Genomic DNA, 27,777 nt, shown 5'->3' with positions numbered 1-27,777 from the left:
CTGAGGTGATTAGTGTGTGCGGAAATTCACTTTTTTCCTCCCCCCTTTAGAAATTGGATCTTTGGGGGGATTTGATTGCCTGTACCACAGAGGAGACAGGTGGTGTGCGTGTTGCCTTGTACTTATCTTGATAAATCCACTGGCTGCTCATGAGGTGCACAATGAGAAGACTGAAGGAGAGGGCAACAGTGGGTGTGTGTTTACGCCAGTGGTGGAAAAAATACTCAAATATTGTACTCTTTACCGCCAACACCCCCATCTGTTTTGTGAATTGTGTACTCCAGGACCGCCAGCCAGTCATTTTCTATGGTGAACCATCTTATTCTGAAAGCCGTTTCACTCGGAAACCTAGGGTCAGGAAGTGAATATTCACTATGTAACAGGTCCTGCAAATGTTATTTAATTCACCCAAAACATATACATTTTGTAAACAGGGATCATATCGTTGAGGCGTAAATCAAGCTTGTTTTGACTCAACAAGAAGAATCCGAGATATTACGATTCTAAAATCTGCTCATCTTGGTGTGGGCTCTAGATAAACTAAATTCTTTCAAGCATGCATGCAAGCTTATAAAAACAGGATTAAAAGCAATTATTTCATAAGCATGGGAAGATTATACAAACAGGATTAATTCTTCCTTGACCACTGCAATCCCCTAGTCCTGGTAATCAGTAATACTCAACCATTTCTGCATCAGGGCCCACTTGAGAATCTCAAAGCGTCCACAGTCCACCAATCTGATTAACATGCATTTTCAGAGCACGTGTGTTTATTTTAATGACCAAGCCATCCGATTATGTTCCAGATGGAATTCAACTAATGTAGCATACTGTGTTCCATTTATTCATATGATACAAAATAAGGTATTGAATAACCAAATACCATGACATGTTATTATTGTTGTTGATATTATACATTAATGTTATATTATAATTATTAGTGTATTTATTTTCCAATTATTTGGGGACCCATTTCCAAATCCGATTGCTAAATGATTCTTTGATGAAATGTGCAGATCGTTTTAAGCCTGTTCCTTTCATATGGACTTTTTTAAATCTTTGCTGTTTTATGTTGAAATTTTTTATGTGAACATTTTATGCTGCTCTCTTGGCCAGGCCCCAAACCTTGTAAAGTATATTATTAGAAATGGTAATGTTCCTGGTAAAAAATAAAATAAAGGCGAAATAAAATCAAATTAAAAAGATGGTAATTTGGACGGGCGAGGCTGCAGTTGGATTTAGTAATATTTGATGTGGTTCAACTATGTTACACTGAGGGCGATGTCGTGTGCATACATCCGCCTGGGTGACGGCAGAGGACAGACTGCTGGCGCTTTGGCATTGTGGGTCAGATCAACATGGAATGAATTCTGTACTGGCCATAATAATTATGCTTCTTTGGGCAAAAAAAATGAAATAATAATCAAAAACAAAACGTAGGAAACAAAAAATTAAAATAAAGGAACCCATAAAAATGTGTCCACCACGATCCACATTATTATGGGTCCCGTCGTCGAGCCACAGTTTGTGAAAACAGTGCTGTGTGTAGTGAAAACAGTGCTGTGTGTAGTGTAGAACGCCAAACAGGAGCGGATGGAGCGACACTTACTCTACTGATGGCCAGCAGGAAGTCCAGGCGTTCAGACTTCTGGACGGAGTGCCTGAGCTTCCAGTAGAGGAGGTGCTCCCAGGAGAACACCAGCAAGCTGAGGCCCATGGCCACCAGCAGCATGTAGAACACCCCCGCCATGTTGTCGATGTCCAGCTTGCTGCTCATCACCTCCTTCTTCTCGTTGCGGCAGATGCCCGTCAGCCACACCGTCTGCAGCTTCTGCGTGTCACCTGCAGGGGGCGGCAATGCGCGTGGCGGCGCGGCGACTCGTGAGTCACCTGTATAGCTTTACTGGTTCACAGAGCTGTAAAGTAACTAAGTACACAAGTACTGTACTTAAATAACATTTTTTACATTTCTGCAATTTTCAATACTTTTACTTCTTCTTACTCCACTTTACTTTACTCCAGTTCATTTATTTTAAAACAAGTTATAAATAACAATAAAATAAAAAAGTGCGATATTTGCTTCTGATATGTAGTGGAGAATAACGTATAGAACAATGGAAATATTGAAATGCTAGAATATTGTCTTGTTTCTTTGTGACTAAATACCGCTTTATGGGTATGTGGTGAACTCATTACTCTCTGGGAATTCATCCTAGCCCAAGGTTATCAATTTGAAGGCCATGCATATCAGCCTGAACGGCCATATTTATCTCAATATATTTATCTTGATCTATATTTATCTCAATAATCTCAGACTAATGTCGGCGTGGCTTAATTATGATCAAGGTCCAGGGGTGGAAAGTAACTAAGTACATTTACTTAAGTACTGTACTGTACAATTTTGAGGTACTTTTACTTTACTAAAGTACTTCCGTTTTACTTCTATTCCATCACATCTCAGAGGCAAATATTTAACTCCACTACAATTATTTTAAAACTTTAGTTAATAGTAGTTACTTTGTAGATTTAGATTATTATTACAACACATTAACCACTTCAGCCCTATATCTGCCAATTGAAAATAGCCGATATACAAACTTGTAGATCTGCTATTTTCAAAAGATTTTTATACATTTGAAAACTTGTTAAACTGGACATTCTGCATAATGAGTACTTTCTACTTTTGTTACTTTTGATACCAATACTTCTGTACTGTTACTCAATGTAAATGTTTGAATTTTTATTTGTAACTTTTACACCGCAATATTGATAATTTTACTGCTTTCTTACCGGTAAGTAAAAATGTGAGTACTTTTTCCACCACGTCAAGGTCAGGTACTGGAAACCTAAATAATGTATGTCCAAAACTGACACTGATCGGTTGATCTGCACTTTTGAGTGGTCTGTCTGTCTGTCTGTCTGTCTGTCTGTCTGTCTGTCTGTCTGTCAGCTTATACAGGAATACCCTCAGTGACAATTTGACTTGGAATATCCATTTTTCACAGGTCTGTTAAAGGAGTATTTCACCCTAAAAAGGACTTATTGTTGAGATGTTTTTGTTTTTGTCGCATTACTGAGCCAATAATTCAATGACTGGGTGGCGGGTCAGCAGGAGACTCTTTGAGTCCGGTCCTACCAGACCTGTCATCGCCAGTCAAATCAAATTGGGAGTTGAATCCACACTGAGGATTTGGTGTGAGGTAGGCTATTACTTTATGTTTTGTGTGTACAGATGCAAATTATCATCTTTGCTAAATTCAGTGTATTTTCGTTGCAGTAATGTCCATTAATATGCTCTGTCCCGTCTAAATAAAGTAAATAAATAAATATAATACTGTATACCGTCAGCCAGAAACTGGAGCAGAGCCAGGTCTATGGGTCGTTTCCAACGAGACTCCTTCTGCAGGGCAATGCCATAGCCAGTGGTGGCAAACACCTTCCCACTACCGATGGTCACCAGCTTGCAGCCCTCGTCTTTGCCCGCCATGTAGTTTAGCACCGCTGCGTCGTAGATGAACGCGTCCAGTTTCCTACGAGAGAGAGAGAGAGTTCTAATTACTGCCTAGAACACTGTTTCCCAAACAGTGGGTCACGAGTCTCGCAACCCGTATTCTTATTACATGTTGTAGTTTGTAGATCGGTTTGGGTGCCGGAGAGACATCACATTTCTCTTTTGTGTCTTGAGCTAAAAAGTTTGGGAATGTTCAAAGCATTTTCAAAAGATGATCTGGAAAAAAAGTTCAAAGTTCAAACGAACAATTGTACAAAAAAAAAGAAATAAAAGAAAATTAAAACATTTTAACTAATGTTTAATCATTTTGAGTTTGGGTCCTGTAGGTCGCTTGCTAGAAAATTTGTAGAGTCAAAAGTACAATATAAGTCATAAGCTCCAATCAATCAATCAATCAATCAACCAACGTATACTTTTTTAACAGTACTCAAGTGAATGTACTTAATTACTGCTCACCAGTCATCACCGAAGACCACTCACCTCAAAGGGCCATTAAACGGTATGGGTACGCAATTAAATTACTGTGAGACTATACAGCTTAATTACATTGGAAATAATTTGACCATTTTCATGGACATGGTGAGGTTTACATGCACGACCGCAGAGATACATGGTGCATGTGTTTTTGCCGTCACGTGGCAGAGGCCTACCCCGTTTTGAGGCTGTTGAGGGCATCCTCCACACCCTTCTGGTTGTATTTGACCATGTGGGCGTGCATCTCTGGGTAGTTGCTCCTTATGTTGCGCTCCGTGCTGCCATTTGGGACCGTACCAAAACGGAACGGCGGGTACTGCTCCTGAGGCTTCTGAAACTGTAGGGGAGAGAGGGAGAGAGGCGGGGGAAGGGGGAGAGAGAGAGGTGGGGAAGGAGAGAGAGAGGGGGAGAGAGAGAGAGAGAGGTGGAAGGAGAGAGAGAGAGGTGGAGAGAGAGAGAGGCGGGGGAAGGGGGACAGAGAGAGGTGGGGAAGGAGAGAGAGGGGGACAGAGAGAGAGAGAGAGAGAGAGGTGGAGAGAGAGAAAGAGAGGCGGGGGAAGGGGGACAGAGATAGGTGGGGAAGGAGAGAGAGAGGTGGAGAGAGAGAGAGAGAGAGAGAGAGGCGCAGATGGAACACATATAAATGATAGATTTATCACCACGTCGTTCTCTCTCACGCCGTTCATGTCATGTGAAAAGTATAAGTCAGTTTGATGGGATTATTGAGCAGCCCCCACTGGGTCTTTCAGCATGACTCTCACGTGACAGAGGCCTTTATAGGTGTGCACGCATGGTGACAGCACACAGCACAGTGGCATGTGAGCGTGTCATTTCTGTTCTACTCCCCTCCAGTCCCCCCAGTGCTTAATGTGATCCGTCTCCTCTCTTCTTTTTGTCATTTCCAAATGGCAGGCTGGCCCCGGGGCCTGCAGGCTGAGGAGCGGTGAGTGACAAACTGAGCAACCTGGCTGGCACACAACACGCCAGGCAGGCAGTGGAAGAGTCTTCTTTTATTTTTTACTCAAAGTAGCAATATCACAATGCAGGAATAGTAGTAAAACAACTGCATCAAAAGTTTAGAGAAATGCTAAATTATTGATATACCGAAGTAAAAGTACTTTGACCTTTCTAAATGTGTCAGTGTCGAACATGTTTTTATTATTTTTTTATAGCAGATATGCAAGCTTTGTGAGCTTGTAAGATCAGCTATCTTAGACTAGTATGAAAGCGGTTAAAGCTGCTATAAGCAATAATATGTCAAAATTTGAATGACCTTTTTTATTATTATTCTTTTTTTCGGTATTCAGACAGCCAGCCATGGGTAAAACGCTTCCAAAAAACCTTTAGTCTCTGCGACACATCTGCATTCAAAGATTTTACAAGAAGCTTTGTCATTGGTCGATTTGCCTGCCTACTTCCTGATTGGTTAGTCATTTTCACCGGGGTTGTTTTTCGACCAAATACAAAGCTTCTAGGAACATTTGAATGGAGATTGTGGCCCCTAGATGTGTCACAGAGACTACAATGTTTTGGGAGTGTTTTACTCATTGCTGGCTGTCTGAAACTCCCCCCCAAAAAAAACATAAATTAAAAATGTATCATTGCTTATAGCAGCTTTAATGTATTATGTATGTTTTGTAAAAATAATCTAAATTTGCAAAGTAACTAAAGACAGGTCAAATAATTATTATTACAAGTATCACAAAAAACATGGAATACTCTAGCAAAGTAAAAGCACCCTTGTACAAAAGTACCTCACACACACCAGGCATGCTATCGTCTGATTCCCACCATGCCCTGAAGTGCTGTTTAGTCAATTATCTCGTTAGCATTTCCCTGTGTTAATTTGCACTTCTAATTTTGTGATTTAGAGGATGCAGTGTTCATAAAATTAACCTTGTGCAGTGTGCCTTGCTGTGGGTCTCTGGCACAAAACGATTTCAGATGATGGCGCCCGCGGCAAAAATCACAAAAACACTCTTTTATGGCATCTGCCACTTGGATTAAGGTGTTTTTTGCCTTTGACAAAGCAAAATCTTACTGTCTGTGTAGTTCACAATTCTCACGAAACGTCCGACCGATTGAGTTCAAACCCGAGCGAGTGCTGTGCCTAACGTCGAGTCAGTCGAATTGGCGGTTGTCCAGAACGACAATACGATCGATATGCCTATAATGTATAAGCATGCTCATATACAGTTTACAATTGATTTCAAACTGCATATCGCAAAGCACTCAAGGGAGTTTTTTGCAGAGTGGAAAAGTTTGATTATAAGAAGTGAGGCGCCCCTCACTTCACACAAGTGTGATTTTTTTCACGAGTGTGAAAGTTCGTCGGATCGGAACAAACATTAAAAGGTCCTTAAAAGGACCTTTTGCCCTTCGGGGGAAATTGGACCTCGCAGTACTGGGTTTGACGCCCTGAAAAGGGCTCCTGGGGCCCTTCATTGGCCATTTAGGTAAAAAACATGATGACAATATGGAAAAAACACAACATTTTTGCGCATGCATGCACGCTATGGGGACCCTGCAAAAGTTACAGGTCCAGGCGCCCTCATGGGGTTTAATCCGTCCCTGCTTTTGCCACATGATGTCACCATGTGTTGCTGTTCTTTTACGTCATTTAAAGAGATAGACTTGGCTGCCATATGACGTAATCATGCGATATGATTGTCCAGTAGCCACTAGACACACACACGGCAACTCACTTGCTTTAATTGGCTTGGTGGTGCCTCACATGGCTCAAGTTCGCTTGAGACGGCGGGCCTCCGTCACGGTCAGACACTATACTTTAGGCAAGAGGCAATTCCAACTTGCATCGTTTCTGAGTAGCCAGTGCCTGGCCTATTTAATTAGCTGGTGATGGGAGGGTTGGGGGTGGTGGCGGGGATTACACTGCACTGTACGTCAAGTACGACTGATCAAAGTAGACTAGAGAAGTACATTGTCCCCAAACGTTGTGTGGAAGCACACTGTTGCACCATGAGACAAATCCACAATAATATTCGTGCCCGTTTCTGACCTAGGCTAAGTCATTGATTTTTTTTCCTTCGTTTTTGAGGGGCACTAGCCCCTCCTATATACAGGTTTAATGTTTAATGTTTGTTTTGTCACTAACACAAACATTAAATGCCATTAACAATGAACAGAGTTTATTGTTTGTTTTATCTGTGTTTGTTTTGTCCTCGATGTTGTAAGATGATAAGAGCGCCCCTCACTTCACACGGGTGTGATTTTCCTCATGACATGTGAAAGCAGGGAATCATAGCTTCAAACTGACATGGTGGTTGTTCAGATTGACCCACCAGTTTTGGATCAGTTTTGGAGAAGTTTTTGCTTATAGAGTAATGTCTTGCAGAACACAGTGAGTTGAGAAATCAGGCTTGAAACCTTCACTTCTGTGGACTCTAATATTATACCTAGCTACCTATGTTTAAGCATTTAATATTTACTGTATAAAAAACGGCCGCTGTGTGAATATAGTATATTGTCGACGTGTGTATACTGTAGTTCATTTTGTGACAACCACCATTGTTGCAAAACAACTATGCATGCAAAACGAATCGGCAAGTGTGTTGTGAGCCTGTAGATAGGCAGTTTTCGCTATGAATACCGGTGACTCTGTGAGCTTCGACATGTTTGACTTGCCCTTTGGTGTACCTTCGACACAACTATTTTGACAACCACTCGACTAGAGTATAATATTAAACCCATAATGGAGATTGCCTTTGCAATAAACCTTGTCTTTGTGAATGGAGGGATCTTCCATCCTTACATACAAACACAGACCTCTGCTGCACCCTCATATCAGGGCTAGATTACTTTCCAGAGGTGATGGGGGAGGGAGTCTCTCTCCGTTAGTTCGTCATGAGAAATTGCAATGGAATGCAATCACACACCAAGGTTGCAGGGCCAAGGTTTGCGCGAGTGGCTCCTTTTCGTAATATCATCCTACACTCCTCTTAATAATAATATGCCGCAACTCCATTGCCACCGACAGTCCCGTCCCTACGTGTGGGGCACCCCCACCCAAAAAACCCCCCAAAACGGATTACATTGAGAGAGAGGGTGTCTGTTGTGTTTATAAAAGAGTGACAGGGAGGGCACAAGATGGTACCAACATGATGTGTTAGTGTGTATACCACAAGGACTCACTCTCCATACATGAGGACGTAGCTCACGATGGAAGTGTCCATTAGATGGGGATCGACGCACCCCGAGTACGATGTCTACGATGTCTTCCTCACACTGTCCCCAGAAACACTTTGACGCAAGGTCACTTTCCTAACCAGTCCACGTGTCTCATTTTAATTATCTCTAGCTGAGATGTCCCCGCACAGCTGGGCAAACAATACGCCGTCCTTCCTGTCCCTGACCAAGTCTGGCTGAATGCTGTTCAAATACCATTGTTGTCTGGCAGAACCTTTTCAACTGTTGGCTTTCGTAAATGAATGCCGCATTGATTCATCGTTGATTTATGTTTGGCACACACAAGCCCGCGCACCCGCCCGCGGCCTGACAACCCTAGGATCAACACCCTCACGTGATCATACTAGAGCGTCACACAAAACTATCAAAAGTAGTAGATCCACAAGTTCCGAGCTGCTACTTTTGCTATGAATTTGAATCCTGAAAAGTATTGGACATACAGCACGAGGTTTCCACCCGACAGTCAGAGACGACAACGATATATATGTCATTAGTCAGAAAGGAGCTCCATGTTCCTCCTCCTGCCCTCCAGCCACATCATGGCCGCCGTCCTAATGGTTCATCTCCGCAGTCTGTTTAATCAGACCATCAGTCATTCTCACACGCTCAGCACATCTCTGAACAGCTTGTCCAGTGATCAGACGCCCTCCATCTCTGCAGCCTCCTCCTGTCCAAGCATGTACTGTAGAACATCCATTTCACAATGCCGTTTCATTCATTCATTCATTCAGGCATTCATTCATTCATTCCATGCCGTTTCAGAGACAGTAAACATTCCATGTCAATTCCATGTCAAGTACCCAGACCCCAGACCCCACTTTGAGAAGCGCCGTTCTGGGGCATCACAGGAGCTGAGCAACACAACGAGAGCCAACTACAATATCGCCTGGATCAGAGTGCCTGACTGAAGTATAAAAGGACTCGTTTTCCCTCATCACTTTCTCTTAGGGTTGCCAATGCTAACCCGTCCCTTGAAACACGGAGTCGTCCCTTATTTGGAAACTAAAAGATGTGTGCCTTGTGATCTTCTATTTTTGGCTAATGTTCCCACCAGAATATGCATGCTGTTGTAAGTGGTTAATGTTATTTCCAAAAAAAAAAGAAGAAGAAGAAGGTATTCCCGGCCAGGTGAATTTCAATTAGTTGGCAAAAAACCAACAAACAAACAGACAAACAGACAGACAGACTGCCAGTTCTGCCAGTCAGTTCATTTGTATTCCCGGCTGTAGCTCTTGGTGCAATACTGAAAGTATTGTGTTTGCACAACACCATGCTCCATGCACATAGAATAGGCCTTTTATATTTGTTTTTGCTGAAGCTTACAATGCTTAAAGTTGACCTTGGCCGCTGGAAGTTGAACTGTTCCTAACCCTAACCTGATAGACAGACAAACAAACAAACAAAAGGTAAAATAATCAGTGTTCAGTGTATCCATCTCTAAATCTGAGAGTGTACAACTTACTGGACAGTTGCATGCACGCTCAGACTTAAAATAACACTGTCTGTCTGTCTGTCTTGTCATGTCCTGTCCTGTCCTGTCCTGTCCTGTCTGTACCTACCTACCTACCTCTACCTACCTACCTACCTACCTAAACATGTAGTCAGTGTTGTTGTTAGGAAAAAGCACAGAAGCACCCGGGATAAGTGGACTGAGAAAGGCCAAATCAAGTTCCGTGTTTTGCCACCCAGAGGCAAATACAAAGGAGAAAATGTATTTTTTGTACATTTTGGAGACAATGTGTAGGCGCCCACTGTGTAGAAGTACCTTCTTGTCGCTCAGTCCAGAGACAGTGTCGATGTACTGCTCCTGGATCATGAAGGCAGCCAGGTTGGCGGTGTAGGAGGCCAGGAAGATGACAGCAAAGAAGGCCCACACCAGCACCATGATCTTACTGGTGGTCCCCTTGGGGTTCTCGATGGGCACCGAGTTGTTGAAGACGATGCCCCACAGCAGCCATACCGACTTCCCGATGGTGAAGGTGGGACCTCCGGGGTCTGAGGGGAGGGAGTGTTTATGCAACAGTAGTAGATGCAGTGGTCTAATGTAGTAGTAAAGTACATTTACTCAAGTACTGCACTAGAGGTATTTTTTACTTTACTGGAGTACTTCCAATTTTCAATACTTTTACTACTACACATTTCAGGTCCAAATATTGTACTTTTACTCCACTGCATTTTTAAAAAAAAACTTTAGTTACTAGTGCATATTTTGACATTATTATTATTATTACAAAACGTACATTAACGCACTTTATATACTTCGGCATATATACAGCGGTCTACAAGCTCACAACGTGTCACGATGTGGTGACGCGACTCACCTTTGGCGCTGACCAAGCTGCGGTTGTACCCGACAGGACTGCAGTACTCAAAGACAAACACGGTGAGGGCTACCACGGTCAGGCACATGACGAACATCATCACCCACACAGCCGGGCTGTATGGCTCTGCAGAACGGGGGGAAGGGGGTGAGGTTACGGACACAAGTGTAACATTCAAAATACAATAGGCCACTGTTTCCCAAACAGTGGGTATTTTTTTAACCATTTCTTTACGGGTAAAAAAGAATGGCCAGCAGTCAGATAAGAATGCTTTAAATTGAACAATACAGAATGAACCCATTGCCTGGGGGTGAGCACTTTATTTGTAAAACGGAACGTTTATGTAGATGTGGGCCAGGGTGAAGTTGCGTCATGACTGTCATGATTATGACAGGCATGCTCCAGGGCTATTTTAACGTATTCCTTTGTAACCTTATTAACGTATTCCTTGGTATGCTCTCAGAGTGTGCTGGGGGTTTTGCTGTGTAACATCAGTTTACTGAGACCGCAACACTGTTCACACTGACACCTCCATATCTGACATGTTCCTTCAGTCAGACGCGTCGGTGCGTGATTGTGTTTCTCAAGGCGAGACAAACACACATCCTGTGGGGGGTGGCACAAAAATGTCCTCTTCACCCAGACGACAGGTCTGCATGCAGGGGGGGCTGCTCACCTAGAAAGGCGGAGGGTGAGACGGTTCCGTTGCTCCTGGCCACCATCACGCTGATCCCCGTCTCCACGAAGGGCACCGAGAAGTCGATGATCTCCGAGCGCTCCTCGTTGATGGTCAGCGAGCCGATCGCCATGTCGGCCCTCTTGTAGAACACCTGTGAAGAGGCAAAAGGACAGTCAGTAGAGGTGTGGGGGGGTATAGGGTTGATTTTGTTAACTAAAGCTACGGTGGAAAAATGTTCGTCGACTACCTTTTTTCATTGACGAAAATGAAACTCTAAATAAAAACTAAACTATGACTAAATATATCGACAACAACAAATAAAAACTAGACTAAAATGTTAAGGGAGGGATTAGTGAAGAAGAGATCCAGTATAGAACTAAAAACTTTGTTTGGTCGCACTCCGGTGTTGCGCTTTCAGTATGCAACCAAGTGTAATAAAAATCTGCCATTACGACGTCATTAAGGCCCGCCAAAATACATTTTAGTCGACGAAATCAACTGTAGATTTAGTCGACTAAAACACTAAAATATTTCAGATGACTAAAATATGACTATGTCTATGACTAAACTAAATTAAAAATTGCTGTCAAAATCAACACTGGAGGGGTGGTTGCATATTACAATGTAGGCATTTAGCATTTAATCCAGAGCGATTTACAGAGCAAGAACAAAAAAGCATGGCAATACATCAAGGACTTATCATGAATCATATGTAAGCTAAGCAGTGGAATATCTATACTGTATAATGAAACTATGCATATAAACTATAAAATGCATATGTTCGGCATGCAGCATGTGGCATGCAGCATCATAAATTGGACACTGCCCAACAGGACTAAGATAAGGGAAGGGTCACTGTGACCTTTGGGATAAATCTCGTACACGAGCGACTTATTGTGCCTCGGCAGGGTGATGTACCGCCTCATTCTCACCGCTAAGGACGTACTCGTATTATTCTTTTTACTCAAGTAAAAGTAGCAAAACCAATACCACAAACAATTTAGAAACATTGTGTTAATGTTAGGCCTGTAATAATAATAATAATTATTATTATTATTATTATTGTTATTGTTAGTAGTAGTAGTAGTAGTAGTATTTATACTGCACTCAAAGTGCTACAGTACAGAATAAAAAAGAAAGAAATTGGCATCGACATATATTTACATTACAAAAACAAAAGTATTTGTATTGTATTGTATTGTATTGGGCGTTTCTGTCTATTTCATAATCTATTATTGGATTGTAATTAGTAATGCATGTTTATTGCTAATGTTTTAGCTGGTAAAGATGGGGCTGAATTATTGTTTTAGAAAATGTGTCAAACGTTTTAAGCTCACAACGGCTAGCGATTCAAGGCATTGTGAGCTTGTAGATCGGCTATTCTGCTGAAGTATAAAAATTGAAGGCAGCCAGGTTGGCGGTGTAGGAGGCCAGGAGGATGACGGTGAAGAAGGCCCACACCAGCACCATGATCTTAATGGTGGTCCCCTTGGGGTTCTCCATGGGCACCAAGTTGCTTGCGCTTAATATATTGTTTTACTAATGGTCTAAATCTACCAAGTAACTAGTGACTAAAGTTGTCAAATAATTGTGTTTTGTTTTTTTGTCCTATAGCGACGGTAGGGTGACCAGATCCCTACTCACCACCAGATATGGGACAACGAGTGTGTTTGTGTGGGACACGTGGGGTTGCGTCGCACTCGTAAATAATTTGTACACAAAAACAATTCTATTCTTCAAATCTTCAATTGATAAAACCAAGATTTTAATTGCAGTTAAAGCACATTTGAAAACTGGATCCTGTCAATCAGAATGCGGGACAACGTCTCAATTTGCGGAACGCATGAAAAGTCTTTCAAATGCGGGACAATCCCACACAAATCGGGACATCTGGTCACCCTAAGTGATGGGGAAGCTGCTAGATGCATGGTGGATATCAGCGAGACCATTCTGAATTAATAAACCCCCAAAAGACATGAAAGACAGCCTTGGCGCTTCTGGCTTTCCATAAAGATAAGTGAAAGATGTCCTTGGCAGGGACTGAGTTTATGATTTATACAAAAATCTAATAAAGTGAAAGTACCTCAAAATTGTACTTAAGTATAGTACTGTCACCTGCAAGGCACAAGTCAAAAGCCTATCCCAAGGTTGTGTTTGCTGTCTTTTGGTTGCTACACAGTACCGCAGGGGCCCTGATCTGCCACCAATCCTAATCCCTAATCCATTACTAGGTATCGCAGCGGATAGCATAATGCCATGTTACATAATGCCTGATTTATACTCGGCCATGCGTCGTATCGCTCGCCGGGACAAAAAGCAGATGTACAAGATCACACGGCGGGCACCTGTTGGCGTCCCGCTAATCACCCCCGGCCAAAGGTTGTTGGTCGTCTGAAGGAATGGGCAGTGGTGGAAAAAGTACTCCCATTTCTTAACGCAGGAAGGCAACAGCTTGAGTCTCCTACTGCACCTTGTTACATATTTGAAACATCTCATCCACACTCAAGCAACCTTATATTTGTCCGTGACCAGACAGTGGTAGCAGTGCCTACCATGGAGAGTGGATTGACATTCAAGGGAAACCTATAGGGTACCGTCGTCCCAAATACAGAAAAGGTAACCGAGGGTCCGGAAATCGGCGACTATCCTCAGAGACACGGGGAGAACATGCAAACTCCACACAGAAAGGCCCTTTCGCCAACCCCACCTAGAGTATGGGCACCGATGACGTGGAGGAGAGAACACGCCCCACGAACACAGCGAGCACAGCATCCCTGGCGAATCAAACCCAGGACAACTTTACTGAATGTGCCACTGAGCGTACACAGACTTCTTAGCTTTTTTTTTTTTTTTTTTTTTTTTTTGTTCATATAGAATCTTGACAAAGCTGGATGTAATGTAAGGGTCAATATATGGTCCATCCGACGTCGGAATAAAGTGCCATTTTGAATCGGCTTACCGAATTACTGTACTTGGGACAGTCAAGACATCTGGGGGTGCAGGAGTTCTGAGAGTTCTGAGATCGCCCATGCAGAAGTTCTGAATTATGTACATTTGTAGTTATACCACCTCCATTTCCAAAGAAAAATGTGAAAGTCGGGATGAGCATGTACTTAAGGTGTCGTGCCAATAATCACGGTAAAGCACACCCTCTAGTGTAATATTGCTTAAATAAACCTGTCCTCATACCTCTCCAATCATGCCATTCCAGATGCCGCGGACAAGCTTGCCGTGCTTGCCGTTGGTGACCAGGTAGAGGTCGTAGGAGAACTTGATGTTGCGGGCCAGCTTCTTAAGGATGTCTATGCAGAAGCCTTTACAACACAACTTAGTGTAAGGCTCGGAGTGACCCACGATGCTGGAGAGAGACAGAGAGACAGAGAGAGAGAGAGAGAGAGAGCATTTTGAAATTTAAAAGCACTTTATTAGGACCCGAACATGATGTTCTCTTATCGATTAGTGATTAACTAGCTGTTCGAAAGGTATGCACGCACGCACACACGCACACAATCTAATCTATGACACAGATGTTTTCTCGGTTTTAATGGCTTTTTCAATTCAGCCCATATTATTGTAACAAACAACCAATAGGACAATTTGTCAACTCAGGCTCATCCCAAAACCAACCAAGACCATAAAACTACAAAATATACCAAAGCATAAAAGTATAACTTCCCATTAGAAGCAAGAACCAAGCCCATCTTCCTGTGGCAGGCACATAATCTTGTGATACAGATTGCAAGCTTAGCCATTCCAGACACAAAATCATAACAGTGCATGTACAGTATTTTATTTATTTATTTGGTCGCAGAATACTTGGGACAAAAAAAAGGAGAGACAGGCAGACAGACAGAGAGTGAGAGAGAGGCATGGGCGAGTATGATTAGGCTATCATACGAAGGCAGCGCTCCAAAATATGAATATTTAGGTGAAACGTCAACCTCTGCTCCGATGGGTTTTTCCCCCTGCTCCCCAGAGATACTTGCGTTATGAAATGCCAACTGTCTCCCTCACAGATCTGATAGTTTCAAATGGTTTCACTTGGAGGTCAGAGCAGAATGTCTTCCCCTCCGCGAGTCAACTTTTCTGACTATTGGTTTCCCTTAACACAGCGGCGTTCCCATCGATCTAAGTCATTGTTATAAAAGACGTTGTTAACCTCTCATTATGAGTTATCTATTGAGGTCAGTCTCTGAAATGTTCTCAGCAAAGCAATTTTGGGGCGGGATGATGAAAACAACATCAATGATTCCAATGCACTCATTTATCAACGAGGCGCATGCGAAAATAAGGGTGCCCGCCAAAATCGGCATTTATCATTCCAGCGTGAACTTGAACTTTGGCGTGTGCCCGTCCAAATATCACGTCAGGTCGGGAGCTGTCGTAGGCTTTGTCCTCACCTGTAGTTCTGTTGTAGACAAGCAGAGTATTCACTTCTAAAATGTATATAAAACTAATACATATTATACATGTGAAAAAAGATAATTTCTAAAGGCATGGAAATTTATTGAAATTGGTAAGATATTTCCAAGTGTACAAGCAATTAAAATTGCGCAATTAAAAACAATGTTGCAAGTTAGACGCTTAAGCCATTTAAACAGTGTTTTGCATGAGCGCATACATGCGAGGATTTGCACTGCCTCTGCTGGAATACAGAAGGGGAATAACAGAATAACGCTCCCTACTTCCGGGCCCCTTCCCTACTTCTATAGGTGTTACCAATGTTACTAATTAAGGAAGGCTGTGTTCCATTTAGTGTACAGTGGTTCTCAAACCGTTTAATTTCAAGGACCCCCATATAACTCACAGAATGTACAAATGGAACCAAATGTACCCGTAGCACACCCTGTACAGGGCCATTTGGAACCCACTCAAGGACACTTTGAGACCCAAGCAGAGTGAGCCAACATGCACAATAGCAGCACCCTGACTCTGTTTGAAAATAATGGAACAGAGCCTTCATTACTATCCATCAAAAAGTAGGACTTAAAAAAATCCAAAAAGGTAGCACATCCAATATTGAAATAAATGGTGGACAAAGTACTCACATTTCTACTTTTTGTTATATCATTCATTAGTATCATCATTAATACCTGTGAAGGAAGTAGGTCTTCCAAAATGGTGTGTGTGCGTAGAGCGTATTATATTTCCTTGTACAATGGTGTTGTGTGGCGAAAAGACGTTACATCCGCATTGCAGTTACTAAAAACACTTGAAATGTATAGCATCCCTATTCGGGCAAAAATAGGCAAACATTTGTAGGTCGGTATATTATGGCGAAGATAATTGGTGTAGAGACTAAGGGGGAATTACAGAAGCCTCGGGGACCCCAGTTAACAAAGTATAAACCCTGGCATACATATTCTGGGGGAACATTAGCCAAAAATAGCAGATCTACAAGCTCACAAAACGTATAACAACGCACCCCCAATGAGCTTGTAGGTCTGCTATGTTTGGCAAAGAGATTCATACAGAGACCTCAAGTAATATTTCTATTAAGAATAGAGGGTTTAAGTGGGTTCTAAGAAACGGGAGAACACAGAGAAGGCATAGCATCCTCGCGGATGCAGAGGCTGTGCTCTGATGTGGTGAGAGGAAGAGGGAGAGGGAGAGAGAGAAAGAGAGAGAGAGAGAGAGAGAGAGAACTGGGCTGACTGCGAGTCTCTCACAGCCAGCCTGGCAGCATTATGTCATGGCCGCGACAGATGGACGGACAGCTGGGCGGACCAAAACAAATCCCGCACAAATTAATCACAAACAAACAAAGAGGGGAACGGAGCACAGAAACACAATGTGGGATTATTTGACGGACTGACCAGCCAGAGTCAGCCCCCGGCACAACCTTTCAACCCGTCTCCTCGTGGGCCTTGGCCCCTCGCCGCACGCTGCCAGTGCAACGATGGGCTTAAATCCCTCAGACGAGCCTGCTCCTCAGACATTTGGCTGCTTTAAGCCTCGTTTATACTAGGCGCTGAATGTCGCTCTGGAAATGGCTCGTTTTCAAACGAGGGAATTGTTGACGCGTGTCTTTCTTTCCCCCTTCCTTCCATCTCCTTTCTTTCTGTATCAGTCTCAGAGATAAACTTGAACATGCAATCTTAGCGTCTCTATAGAGCGTCGCAGTCCCGCCCCCTCGAGAGACCCGGAAAATAAATCCCTGTTCATTTTCCTCATAGACTTTCCTCAAGTATTTATATAAAGATGTTTACGCCGCGGACAAAGCCAACTCTTGTCGTGACAAATCATGACAATAAACACAATGTTTTGGGCCAAACAAAGAATTAGAAAGTAGAAAAAACGGCAGGTTACAACACTTTTTTGTTGTTTTTCTTCACGACTCGAGTTGGCTTCGTACGACGCTTAAAAGGTCTTTAAAGACATACTTTTTACACTGTATATATATGACGCTAGTTTAGTTGATGAATTTATTTGTAATGGCCCCACACCCCACCAAAACCAGTCCAGAACTCCCACCACAGGACTCAGACGATCAATTAATACCTTTGCAACCACTATATTAATGGCACCTATTTCCTAAGTGGCCTACCGAAAAATCTGAACTAACCCTTTCATGACCCTGTGACAAATCACTCTTGTTGATACTTTTCATTGGTCCAATATATACACAATTGGCTTGTGGTTCGACACATTCACATTCTTTGTTGACCTTCATTGTAGCCCAACCACTGGTGTCTGGCGACGTGCTACCGTGTAGCTTCGCGAGAAGGCGGCAGGGAATTCCAAGTTTTCCCGGCCGTGAATCAATCTAACCTTGCATCACCAGGATTTTCCCATTTGGAAACGAAAATACGCGTCCCATAATGAACTGATACGGGACGCACTTTGTTTTCCGTATTTTAAGGTCGGGAAATAAATAATTATGAATGACAGGGCGATTTATTTGTCAATTCTGCTGTGCTCCTCCTCCCACTCTGCTCCCCTCCGCTCTCGTTGCTGTGAGTTTATTGCCTGTGAAACCTGGTGTCTGAGAATACTCAGCAGTTCATTGGCTCATGCAGTTACCCATGACAGGACCAATCTTAGTGTTGCTAAGATAGGATCCCCCCCACACCCTGGGATCTATTCAAATTTCAAACCAAAACAGACAAGCATGACAATGTGATGGCAGTACTGCCTGCTCAGAGGTCAGAACACGAGCTGGCATAACTTTTTTAATCACCCTATTGTTGATATAACACCATGTAGGTCAGTGATATAACATTGTGCACTGATATAAAAATGTATAAATAGCAGCCAGTCATTGTCTGCCAGTCAACTTCTGTGTTTTGGTAGATAAATATGATGCACAACGAGGGATGGAGCTTGATAACCGATACCCGAACAAATCCAATAACAAGCTTATTGAGTTATCAATAAGCTTTGGGATTATCAAGCCCGTTATCGAGCATAGTGGCCCATGACGTCATGTTTAAACAATCGAGGCGATCAAGAAATAAATGTAATCATCCATGCTGGCACAAACATGTCGGTCTAAAAGTGTATTGATACCTGTCAACCAGCGCTGTCCAGGTAAACAAAATGATGCTTTTAATGTGACGGTACACATATTAACAGTTTCTTTAATATTATGTTATTGGTATAGTCAATTGCCTTCCATCTGTTAGAAAAGTACCGCATTTGAAGGCCCTAGTCAAATATACTGGTTCTGTTGAGAATGTATTGTCTCCCATCTTTCCACAAACTAATAGAGAATGCTCGATAGTGGGCTCGTTAAGGTGTTCGCTAAAAATTAACGAGCTCCATCCCTATACACGACTACAGCGCATCAATAGTGGTTATTGCGACTTATAGGTGGTTACTATGAAAACCTGCAAAACCTGAGTCTGTCTGTCGACACGTCATGCCACCATATATGTTCGTCAGTCCGTCACGCCTCGTGACACGCTCCATATGTCTGGCCGCCTTCATATTATGAAGATCACGACACTGACCTGCATCAAACCCTGGATAGCCAAACATGGAGAAGACTGGATCATCACATAGATCTCCATATATGGAGCTGACCTGTTCTGACAGTCTGTATGTTGATCACACCCCACCCGTCCATCCTCTTCGATGTCTCCCTTTTGACTGATACCTGTCCATTCAGACGGGCCTGCCCCAAAGTTATTAGTGCAGCCGCACCCGGCAGCCGGCGAAAACTACAGTTCGCAACAGGCCCGAAAATTAAGCCTACCTGGGCCCTCATCAAACCCTGTACACTTAAGACACGCTCTATATATGGCCAGACCTCATCAAACCCTGTACATGCACTCAAGACACTGCCCCCGCTGACACCATTAGATCTCCATATATGGAGCTGACCTGTTCTGACATTCCATATGTTGATCTGACCTCATCAAACTCTGTACACTCAAGACATGCTCCATATATGGCCAGTACATAATTCATTCCATATGTTGATCTGACCCCCCATGCCAAAGCGCCAGCGCTCGCCCAGCAGTCTACCGTCACCCATGGACAGATGCGCGCACGCGAAGTCCCTTCTCGCCCTCAGGGTGTCTTATAGTTAACTATTGAATTCTGTTTATGTTGTTGTGTCCTGCCATCACTGGGATAAAGGCATCATAGCATCCCGGCCAGCCAGCCAGCCAGTGTGTGCGTGCGTGCTCGTGTGTTGTAACTGTCACCAGGCAGACATCGACTCATACGAACACTTGCCTTGCCCACACATAACTAAAAGTCTGCAAGTGCGACAGTGCGTCCTCTGTGTTGCATTTGCCCACAATAAAGACATTTATAGCTTATACTTTGGGGCCAGGATACTAGATGTGAGGGCCACGAAGCAGCCGGAACCTCTAGTATTTATACAACCCACAGACACACTCAACCACTTTTACTTTCACATTTCAAATATAGCATTTCCAAAAATAGCAGATCTACTAGTTCGCAATGTAAAGCTTTGTTTGCTACTTTTGTGCGAGATGAAGCAGGGCATTCATTCATGGAAAACACTAAAATAGATAAATAAATGGAGATACAAGGTTTGTACCTGACAGCAGCGATTTGTTCCCTTGCTTGTACAGCACTGAAGTTCAGATGGGGAGAGAGAGAGAGAGAGAGAGAGAGAGAGAGAGAGAGAGAGAGAGAGAGAGAGAGAGAGAGAGAGAGAGAGAGAGAGAGAGAGCACAGTGCAGGTCTTGCATACTGTAGTAAGCAGAAGAGGCTGTTATACAGTATAGTATAGGGGTATAATAAAGCAGAAGTTTGAGCTCTAAACTCAAGGCTTACCAAAGATAGATGTGAGAGTTTTGCGAGAGGCCACCATTTACAGGCCACTATAAACAGAAAAGTCTTGCACATTGACAGCGTGGATTCTCTTAGGATGCAAACACATAAAGTGAAAAAGGTGAGACAGTGAAAGCGTACAAAAAGAAGAGTGACATTTCTCAGACCAGTGCAATCACGACACTGTAAGCTTGTCGATTGGCTTTTTTTTTTTTTTTTTAAATAGGGCTTGAAACTGAATGATCTACCCCGGATTTGAACCCAGGTCTCCAGTACAAGTGCTGACATTTTCACCACTGATATGAGATAGGGGTAGGCAACCTTAGGCACGGGTGCCAACATTGGCACAGCAGAGGGTGATCACTGGCACAAGTGTGAGAGAGATGATTTTTCTTTTAAATGTAAATGTATATAAAAAAGTGTACAGTTAAATTCCTGTATCTGTATGCAAATTACATTACATTAATTCTACATTCATTCAAACTCACATTCATTGTTCTCTGACTGGGGAGAAAAATAATAATTGTGTCAAAATCATACATGCGGATGGAAATATATCATTTGGATGTGGTGTCATAATTAAACGTAATTTTGAAATGAAAATAAAGACACGAAACTTCAAAAGGTTGCAGACCCCTGAGTAATAGAACCTGCTTGCCCTGGGGAGAAATGGAATGGAAATGGAATTTTGACCTATAGGTCAAATATTCACGTCAAACCGAAATGTATCAATAGAAGAGTAATACAACAACCCCCATTTGTTTAGGTTGTATTCCCAAACAGTGGGTCGGGACCCATTTGTGGGTCACGGACCAATTTTTTATGGGTCACGAGTCGAGTCCCATTTTCTTCTCCTACTCTTTCTCCTACATTCTTCATTAAGTTAACGTAAAATAAATAATAATAATAATAGTGTGGTGCCGTCAGTCAGACGACAACAAATCCCAATTCACCCACATGAATCAATGCATGAAGAAGCTGCTTATATCGCTTTTCCCCCGTGAATGGGATATTTAGATTTAAAAGCTATCGTATGGAAGTGTGGATAAAAGCACAGTTGTGTGCAATAGCGGAGGGAAAGGTTCCATAGCATATGGGGCTACACCGACGTTAGCTTCCATGGTAGCTGCTTCAACATGTCTGCGTCGAGGACACCGGAGGTTTAACGGGCTGCAGTGATTCATTTCTTCCATGCTGGCTGCATGTCTCCGCATCGAGTGGTGATATTTTGCATATCACCACTCGATGTGAGACATGCAGCCATAGCGTGGAAGCCAACACCAGTCTCCAGCCCCATGTGGAACCGCTCCCTCCGATATGTAGAACTACATTACAGCGGAGTGAGAGGTTCATATGGGGCTAATGTTAGCCAACCCACACCCGACCAGATAAAACGGTTATTATGGCCCATTAAATAAATAAATAAATAAAATGTTGGTATTGGTAGATCCGTTATGGATGTTATGTCCTCTGAAGCAACAGAGAGATTGCTGCCTCAACCCAGTGCCCAATCGAGTCCCAGCCCTATATACCACTTCAGCCATATATATGTTTTAAGACGTATACAGAGTATTTCTACTTCTACTCCCCTCTACTTCTTATAGTAGAGGGGAGTATTGATACTTTTATATTAAGTAAAACATTTGAGTTGAGATTTTTCCACCACAAGGTCAGCATTGTGTGGCTCTGTGTGTGTGCGAGGAGTCAGACCGCAGCGCAGCTAGTGAGCCATGGATACAGCCACTAATGACACATCAACCCCCATCCCCTCCTTCCCCTGTAACCTCCCGCCACACACCAGGGCCTAATGGACTGTTCCCTCTGCAGAGAGGAGGAGGCCACGAGGCAATGAGATGGACAGCACAGGAAGATAGCGCCCAGGGTAAGAGTCATGAGTCAAGAGTCTCTCTCTCTCTCTCTCTCTCACACACACACACACACACACACACACTCACTCACTCACTCACACTCACACACACACACACACACACACACACACACACACACACACACACACACACACACACACACACACACACACACACACACACACACACACACACACACACACACACACACACACACACAGGTCTACGAGATCACTGTCCAGGGTGCTGAAATTGACCTGCTAGCTTAGCTTATTACTGTATATACGTATATAATTTGAATGTTTTGAATGTTTTGATAGATCACTGCATGGGTCACATGAGACAGACACGTCTGTTTGTCTGTCTGTCTGTCTGTCTGTCTGTCTGTCGGTCTTTATCTCTCTGCCTCTGTCTCCGTTTCCTTCCCCTCATCCACATCTCTCTCTCTCTCTGTCTCTGAGCCCCGAAGTAAACACAGTGTACCCAGTCATCCATCAGCTGCCAGGGCCCCAGCGCTGGGGTTGTCTATTGCACTGAATGGCTGTTTAGGGGCTATAGCGTGTGTGTGTGTGTGTGTGTGTGTGTGTGTGTGTGGCGGGGGGGTGGGGGGGTGGGTGTGGCATTCAGAGCACTGGAACACCCATAAGGTGCCTGGGTTGGCCCATGCAGTCGGCTATCAAAATAATATTATAGTAATAAAAAATACTTTTTTGAGGTTTTAAAGAAGCACAAATGCTAGTCTTAGTGTTTTGTCAGTTGTTTTTAAAGTAATCCACTCCTTGGTTACCATACACCACAAGGACCTGGGCTCGAATCTCACGCCCTTGTGTTGTCCCGCACGTTTATTCTTCTCTCTCTCCCTCTCCCTCTCTCTCTCTCTCTCTCGCTCTCTCTCTGCGCCCTTGGTTTGCTCTCCACACTGACCTGGTCTGATGTAAAGCATAGCAATGCCAAAAATATATCTAGGAGAAAAAAATAAGCAAACCCATGAGCATTGTCTCATTGTGTGTAATGCTATTAGTGATGTCTGCACTCTTGTCTCAAGGAAACAGAAGAAAAAAAGGAAAAGACGTGCAGTTCTTTTCGGTCCTTGTATCCTATGCCGAGTCCTTGAGAGGCTTGTCACGCCTCTAGAACTCAAAGTTTAATAACAAACAAAATAGTAGAGGCACACGGCACCAAGGGCGGAGAGAAGGAGGAGGGAGCTGCCGGACAGGAATGCGGGTCGGATTCAAAGTCGGAGTCCTCGCGGCTCTCAAGGGGCACGCGGTCCACTAACTGAGGTGTTGTTCATGACTTTTCCATGTCACGGTTAGACCACCGAATAGCCATAGCCTCTGACTACCCCCCCCCCCCCCCTCTTCTTGAGCTTCTTCATCACATGAAGAAGCGTTTATTGTACTGTACTGCCAGCCCGGCTCCCAGGACCTCATCCACCACTGTGTCCTATGGGACCTCACCCACCACTGTGTCCTATAGGACCTCATCCACCACTGTGTCCTATAGGACCTCACCCACCACTGTGTCCTATAGGACCTCACCCACCACTGTGTCCTATAGGACCTCACCCACCACTGTGTCCTATAGGACCTCACCCACCACTGTGTCCTATAGGACCTCATCCACCACTGTGTCCTATAGGACCTCATCCACCACTGTGTCCTATAGGACCTCACCCACCACTGTGTCCTATAGGACCTCACCCACCACTGTGTCCTATAGGACCTCACCCACCACTGTGTCCTATAGGACCTCACCCACCACTGTGTCCTATAGGACCTCACCCACCACTGTGTCCTATAGGACCTCATCCACCACTGTGTCCTATAGGACCTCACCCACCACTGTGTCCTATAGGACCTCACCCACCACTGTGTCCTATAGGACCTCATCCACCACTGTGTCCTATAGGACCTCACCCACCACTGTGTCCTATAGGACCTCACCCACCACTGTGTCCTATAGGACCTCACCCACCACTGTGTCCTATAGGACCTCATCCACCACTGCGTCCCAGGACCTTATCCACCACTGCGTCCTATAGGACCTCATCCACCACTGTGTCCTATAGGACCTCATCCACCACTGTGTCCTATAGGACCTCATCCACCACTGTGTCCTATAGGACCTCATCCACCACTGTGTCCTATAGGACCTCATCCACCACTGTGTCCTATAGGACCTCATCCACCACTGTGTCCTATAGGACCTCATCCACCACTGTGTCCTATAGGACCTCATCCACCACTGTGTCCTATAGGACCTCATCCACCACTGTGTCCTATAGGACCTCATCCACCACTGTGTCCTATAGGACCTCATCCACCACTGTGTCCCTTGCATTTTAATCACATCAACTCATAATTTTGCTCCCATTGAGCGTGGCTAATAGATGGATGACATCATCCGGGTGGGTCGATGGCACCTTTCAGCAGAGAATTACCTCACTATCAATCTCAATACCGATGGATCCACACAGTGCCAATGTGCTCTGAGGGACAGAGCACTACGCAGAGATAATATACTGGCGCTGCCGGGCAGAAACCTTGTATCTCTATTTTTCTTCTGTGTTTGTGTTTTCCCCCTGACCCACAGTGCACAGGCACAAAACACAAGCGGGTGGGAGGGAGGCGGGGCACCCACTTTATTTGTGCCAGCTTTCAGCGCTTTCCAGACTAAACAGACTGTTAGCTGGAAGCGTTTGCAAATTGTGTGGAGCCCGCGGTCCGTCTCCAGAGATGACCCGATTCACACACACACATTCACACACCGACGCCGGAGGCAATCATGCAACGGAATACCGCCTCCATCAGGAGCAGTATGGCTGCAGTGTCTTGCTCAAGGACACTTTGACATGGAGCCAGGGGGAGCCTGGCGGGGATCCACCCGCAAATCCTCGCTAATACCTGCCTGAGCCACGTATACATACCAAGTATACATTTTAGTATCTGTACTTTGCTTCAGTCTGTATCTTTCACTCCAATGCAAGGACAAAGCTGTATCTTTCACTCCACTACATTCCAAGGACAAAGCTTGTAGATTGTCTATACTTACTTATATACTTAAGTATTTTTAAAAGCATGTACGTTTTAATTTTGAATTTTTTTAAAGCAAGCATTCCAGTACTTTAACGCATGTGTACATTTGACAGAGACACTTTATTGCAGCAGAGTGATATTAGACCATGGGAGGAGTATCTGGAGTTGAGTATACTTCATATACACCACCAGGACCTGCCCCACTAATAAGCACAGTGTTAAGTGTCTGGGGCCAGGGATTGGCTGGATGTTCCGGACCATATTTTCTGGTTTCCCTCCGAGGAGGAACAGGCGAGATGCACAGATGGCCGGCCAGCCAGGTTGAGTCTCGAGGGCGAGGGCGTGAGGGATCGGTCTGGAGAGGAGGACCCCACAGCGGATGGCTACCGGAGCCGTGCTCCTACTTAGACAGCAGGGGTGTGAGCTTTGCCATGCAAAAGACTCCTAAATAGCCAAAGCTAGCTGGCTGCGACCCCCTATTGTTCTTTCTTTCTTTCTTTCTTTCCAATTGGGCCCTGTCTAGACCAGTGGTTGGGTATGGGGACCCTCAGGGGACCTTGAGGGGGTTCCAGCCACAGGTCCCCAGCAAAGTATGTTAATACAGTATCGCAGTCATTTTAACCACTGTCTATTTCCATTTACAGTATATGCATATTTATATGCTTGTACATCTGCACATTTTAATTATTATTTTTTAAATATGGAAAATTACATGGATCTGCTCTACATGGGTGACCCTGGCACAAAAGGCAAAACCTTTTCACATGGGGTCCGCGGACAATTACATTTGGGGGTGCTAAGGAATTCCAACCCCTCCCGTCCGTCCCAGCCTGCTTTGAGGCTCATTCCATCCGAGTGTCACATTCACAGCTGCCCCTGCAGACAGCGTCACTGAACCACTTAAACTGGCTTCATCCGGTTCCACCATGAAAGATGCTCATCCGTCCCAACGGAGCAACATTGGGAACTATAACCTATTTAGAGTGATGACATAATTTGGTCGCTCGGCATGGCATAAACCTCTTTAGTGGGGTCTATTGCACTGTGGGGAGGGATGTGGACTTCACCTTGCCGTGTCCCGTTAAGACCAATTGTCAGTAATGGATAATAGCCAGCATTTCCTATTTCCCTTTCCCCTCCGCTAATGAACACCCGCATATCAGTCTCTAAGGTGGTCAGGATTGATGGTATGGGCCTAATCGCTCAGCCACCCTAATTGATACCCCACCGCACGGTGCATATATTTTCCGTTATTGGGTCAGTGCGAGATCGCTGCGAGATTGTATGCCGGCGGAGCGGCCTAATGGCTAATTTATGCTCTGTTGTGTGACGGTGCCGCGCAGCTAAAACAGCCCACCTACAAGCTCGCAGCGTGGAGCAGCCCGCTGTGTTGAGTGCCAAGACATTGCTAATGTTATGGGAAGAGCTTCTTAACTACAATGCCTAATGGCACTCTCAAGTTGGACGCAAAATCAATGGAGCAGGCTACAGTATGTTAACACGCAATGCATGATATTGGGAGGACGGGGGTATATGGAAGGATTGCACTTTTGGCTTCAGTCTATAAGATGCCCTCAATGTGTGGGCTCAATCGAAATGAAAACGCCATTGCACCACGACTTTGATGTCGATCCGTCCAGCGGTTTCCGAGATGAGCCAAAGCACACAATGTAGACAGACACCCCAGACTAGTTAGAATAACTCTGTACACTCTGAGAGTGTACAAATTAGTTCCATTTGTACACTCTCACAATTACATTAACATTGATTTTATAATATGAATTGAGGGTCCCAGAGATAGAAATGCCATTAAATGGGGGTCCGTAGCCTAATGCAGGTCAAACTGGGAAATTAAACGGGTTGACAATCACTGCTAGAGCCGTGAAAAAACCTCTCTGGCATGTAAAAGCCCGTGACCCAACACACGGATGAGATATTGGCCCGGTGTATTACTCACATCTCCGTCTTGTTGGACTGCCTGCGGCAGGGCACCGTGTTGCTGACGCAGGTGCCCGTCGCCGGGTCCACTGACTCCACGATGACGAAGGGACGCTCCTCCAGCGTGGCCACCGTCAGGTGCCGGTAGTCGGACACGGGCTCCAGGTAGTTCCCGTAGCGCGGCCACACGGGGTACCGCATCTGCAGAATGCCCATGCCGAAGGTCCCCACCTGAACAGGACGCGGAGAGGACAAACGTCAGTGTCACATTATGTTGTAGAAATGGAAAGACTGAATTCATTTCCAAGCCGATTCCTTGTGGTTCCCTGTAACTCTGAGAGTGTGTCAATGTAAGGGTCGACTTGGTTCCATGTCAGAGTTACATGTTATACACCCACATTTGGGACCCCTCAAGGATCTCAACACAGGGTTTGGGGACCTCCAAGGGTCTTTCACTGCTATCTCTCATTCATTTAACACTCCCTGCTCCAAA

The 27,777-nt window shown here is 44.3% G+C and overlaps 1 protein-coding gene across 1 annotated transcript in view; it reads right to left on the bottom strand.

Annotated features, from left to right (window-relative positions):
• grin2ca (glutamate receptor, ionotropic, N-methyl D-aspartate 2Ca) overlaps positions 1-27,777 on the bottom strand; it is a gene marked incomplete at its 5' end in the record, with an annotated part of 69,833 nt that overhangs the window by 3,241 nt on the left and 38,815 nt on the right. The window contains 8 exons of the mRNA XM_080775064.1: positions 1,610-1,842; positions 3,343-3,530; positions 4,162-4,322; positions 9,957-10,186; positions 10,513-10,638; positions 11,189-11,342; positions 14,381-14,549; positions 27,304-27,515. Of these exons, the coding sequence (XP_080631190.1) occupies positions 1,610-1,842; positions 3,343-3,530; positions 4,162-4,322; positions 9,957-10,186; positions 10,513-10,638; positions 11,189-11,342; positions 14,381-14,549; positions 27,304-27,515 (1,473 nt within the window). The remainder of the gene's footprint in view (positions 1-1,609; positions 1,843-3,342; positions 3,531-4,161; positions 4,323-9,956; positions 10,187-10,512; positions 10,639-11,188; positions 11,343-14,380; positions 14,550-27,303; positions 27,516-27,777) is intronic.

This window comes from Protomyctophum bolini (genome assembly GCF_963924005.1).
Source record: "Protomyctophum bolini genome assembly, chromosome: 11".
Taxonomy (NCBI): domain Eukaryota; kingdom Metazoa; phylum Chordata; class Actinopteri; order Myctophiformes; family Myctophidae; genus Protomyctophum; species Protomyctophum bolini.
This window is presented reverse-complemented; position numbering and strand designations above follow the sequence as displayed.